This window comes from Anoplophora glabripennis, unplaced genomic scaffold (genome assembly GCF_000390285.2).
Source record: "Anoplophora glabripennis isolate ALB-LARVAE unplaced genomic scaffold, Agla_2.0 scaffold533, whole genome shotgun sequence".
Classification (NCBI taxonomy): domain Eukaryota; kingdom Metazoa; phylum Arthropoda; class Insecta; order Coleoptera; family Cerambycidae; genus Anoplophora; species Anoplophora glabripennis.
In genome coordinates, this window is record NW_019416616.1 from 28,065 (window position 1) to 31,790 (window position 3,726).

The 3,726-nt window shown below is 34.7% G+C and overlaps 1 protein-coding gene across 1 annotated transcript in view; it reads left to right on the forward strand.

Moving 5' to 3' along the window:
- LOC108911028 (sodium/hydrogen exchanger 9B2-like) overlaps window positions 1-3,129 on the forward strand; it is a 20,861-nt gene extending 17,732 nt beyond the window's left edge. The window contains exon 7 of the mRNA XM_018715845.2: window positions 2,756-3,129. Coding sequence (XP_018571361.1) covers window positions 2,756-3,079 — 324 coding nt within the window. The 3' untranslated portion in view covers window positions 3,080-3,129. The remainder of the gene's footprint in view (window positions 1-2,755) is intronic.
- Window positions 3,130-3,726: the final 597 nt, after the last annotated feature.

The window sequence follows — 3,726 nt, forward strand, 5'->3', positions numbered from 1 at the left end:
AGAATCCGGCTCAGGAGAGTGACAGGACTCATAACGGGACACTGTCACTTTAGGAAACATCTACATAAGCTAAAGCTTGTAGACAGTCCGGTCTGCCGAGGATGTGAATCGGCGGATGAAACTTCTCTGCATATCCTGGGCGAGTGCCCGGGATTTGCACGTAGCAGAATGACGCTCCTTGGGAGACCCTATTTGGAACCCAAGGAATTGAGAGAAGTGTCAGCAAGGAAGCTTTTGGACTTTGTAAAAAAGACAAATCTACTTGCTGAATAGGACTAGTAGTGGGACGCACAATAGGCCTAATTAGGCTGCAGTGCTATGGGACTTTTAAAGGACCAACCACTAGATGAAGAAAAAGAAGAAGAAGAAGAAGAAGATGGCAGACAAAATTTTCAAAAAATTACACATTCTCGCCAAATTTTGTATACGGGGGTTTTCGAGGTCACTGATCACGAATTCGAGATCAGATTTACAAAATTCGTTTCTAAAAATTTAATAAATTACCTATGTACTTTAAGAAGGTTAAAACATGATTGGGTAGTTATAAAGTAAACAAAAATATTACAAAATGATTTCGCAATTCAGACCTTGAATTCGTTATAATCAACGACCCCGAAAACCCCCCTTATACCAAATTTGACGCTAATGTTATTTTTTGAAAATTTGTTCGGCCATCTTGGATCCGCCATCTTGAATTTTGCAAAATTCATCTCGGATCCGTGATCAGCTATCCCAAAAACTCCCATATACCAACTTTAGCACGAATGGGTTATTTTTTGAGAATTTGGTCGGCCATCTTGGATCCGCCATTTTGAATTTTGTAAAACTGACCTCGGATCCATGAAAAGCGACCCTTAAAACCTCCGTATACCAAGTTTGTGATATCTGACCTTAATTGACCTGTTTTTTGAAGTTAGAAAGGGAACCATCAATTCTGACCGCGGATTTACGTTCGACGAGGTCTCAACCATATAAATGAACATTTGAATATAGAAAAACATTTATTTGTATTTTTCCTAGCACTTTTTGTGAATTTTTACCATTTTTGACTTGTTTTTTAAGGTTAGGAAGTTCCTGTGTGGTGAATTCTGACACCGGATTCATGATCGGGAGGCAAAAATACCACGAAAAACATATGTCGCATGAAAAGTACATACAAGTTTTTTTTGTGTGACTGTGTAATCCAAGAATATAGTTACAGAAGAGGATGTGCGCAACACAATGCTGCCAACCGCATGTCAGTAAATATCCATTAGTACGTAANATTCAAAGTCCGATAGCTCAGCGAGAAATGGTCGTATCGAGACCAAAAAAAAAAGAAATTGACTGAAGAACCTATCTAATCCATAAGGTGGTTAAGTTGTAAAAAAATTTTTCAAGTCTGTACACCAAAAATAAGTTCGAAAAAAATTTCGAAAATTTTTTTTTCATGATATTCATTAAGATTGCGCCATACGTGTTAACTTGAAAAATTTTTTTTTTACAAGATCCAAAAATTAGAAACTTCAAGCTTCAAGTTGCTTTTTTTTTACTCTAATACGACCATTTTTATCAAAGATACAGCCATTTGAAAAATCGCCGAAAATTTATATATTTTTTTTGATCCCTTAATTTTTTCCATTAGTGTATATGTGACAAAAATATGGGGGGCGGAGGATTTATGTAATTATTTAATAGCGTTTTTTTTAAATACCCCATAGAACTTGGTTGTGTCCAATTTTTGGGGGTTGTCTCATTTCTGTGGTGTGTTTTTTTTATTATGAAAGTTGTTTACTCCATTCCCTGTAAATGCCGTCTTGTCGATTACTTTTATTTTTATTTTTATTATTTAGTACCCATTCACAAAATAGTAACCTAATTTTCCAGTTGTAATATTTGTATTCGATAAATGTGGTACGGATACAGTTAGTTTTCATGTAGAGTTTTCTTCACGGGAAATTTTTAATAATTCTAGTCATCGGTTGTTGTTCGACAATATTGAGAATTTCTTCAATTTGTAACATTTAATTTGGTGCAGCCCATTCAACATTCTACGGTCCTCTTGTAGCTTTTCATTATCACGAGCTCGCTGAATAAGGTAAATCTTCGGGATCTGAGATGTAGGTACTCTGTAGGCCGATATGCTTGTACAGCATTTTGAAGACATTCTCCATAAATTAAAATCATGTCACAAATTCATATTATTGTAACAGTGTGCCATTGTAGCAAAAATGTTTATTACTATCCACTAAAGAAGTCAAAAAGTTTGATGAAACTCTAATAACGTCGATTAATACTTTTGTTGTGGTTTGGTAAGTTTTTCTACCATCCTCATAAAACTACGCCACCTGAGATTCCAGTTTTCCATTGAGATTTTCAATTGCAGTTGCCTCGAATGAAAGAAACACAAAAATATTTTTGTGGTGCAGGAACAGATGGTAGTTACTGGGCTCTAGCTCGGGATTGTAGAGTCTAGAGTGCCATTCTAAATTGACTGGGAATGTTGAGGTCAGGAATCGAATCCAAACATTTCGCAAATCAATCAGTCAATAACATTGAACAACTAAAAATGTCAATATAAAACTGACTGCTATCTGAATTTTATGTGGAGCGTTTGGAATACTTGAATCACAAAAGAGTGATATTGAAGGTAGTTGGTTTGTTCTTGTTTCGTTCACTATTTTCAGTAACTAAGATTTTGCCCATAGTAGCGTTAACCTAATAATTTAATCAAGATTTAATTTACTTCATAACTAACCTACTGACATTTTTTCAGGCCGCTCTAGGACCAGTCGCTCTGACGATGGTTGAACCCGGCAGCAAGGAATTCGAATACGCGGAAAAAATCCTAACAACTTGCGTATTGTCTATCATTCTAACAGTGCCCACGGGGGCCCTGCTAACTACCCTTCTAGGACCCCGACTTTTGACAAAGGCGAAGCACCCTACAATACCAGATATGAGAAGAAGAAAGAGCAGAAGACCTTCCATGAGAGATATAAGCATTATAGATGAAGAGGAAAATGAAAGCGCGACTGAACGAGAGACTTTTGGCAGATCTACGCATCTTGGCGATGATTTAGCTGTCGTTAACGAATAATAATAAAAAGAAAAAAAAGAAATAATCTAGAGGTGCACCTTAAATATATATTAAATAGTACATAAATTTTGATTTTATTTCCTCGTTTTATGTAAATGATATTACATTAGAGGTAGCCAATAAACAACCAAAGGATAAATAAAAGAAATAATCATTCTCATGTTATTCTTTAGATTGTTTCTATCAAAATGAATTCTTCTGTAATATTGGTAATACAAATAATACAAATAAGTACCATGTGAAAATAGTTTCTCAGATTACAATATCATTCAATTAGTAAATACAGATTGTTTCGGAAAATTCCATATTATTTAAAAAAAATACTCATGGTAACTAATTTAAGACGATGTAATAAAACAAAATGTTGAAGAACTAACCTAAAATCCATAGAAACTAACAATCCTGAAAGTTTTAAATTCATGTTGGTTCAAATTAGATTATTTACATTCTAATATTGATTATATAGAAAGTTATTACTACTCCCGGTGGTGACCTAACTCTTTTGAAATAGAAAACTCTGTTGCTCCTACCTCCTCGCATAAAGTACTGCTTAGTGACAATGACAGATATAATATACAGGGTGATTCACAACTTATCCAAAAAAATTTGGGAATAGATGCAGCATGAGAAATGGAATCAATATCGTA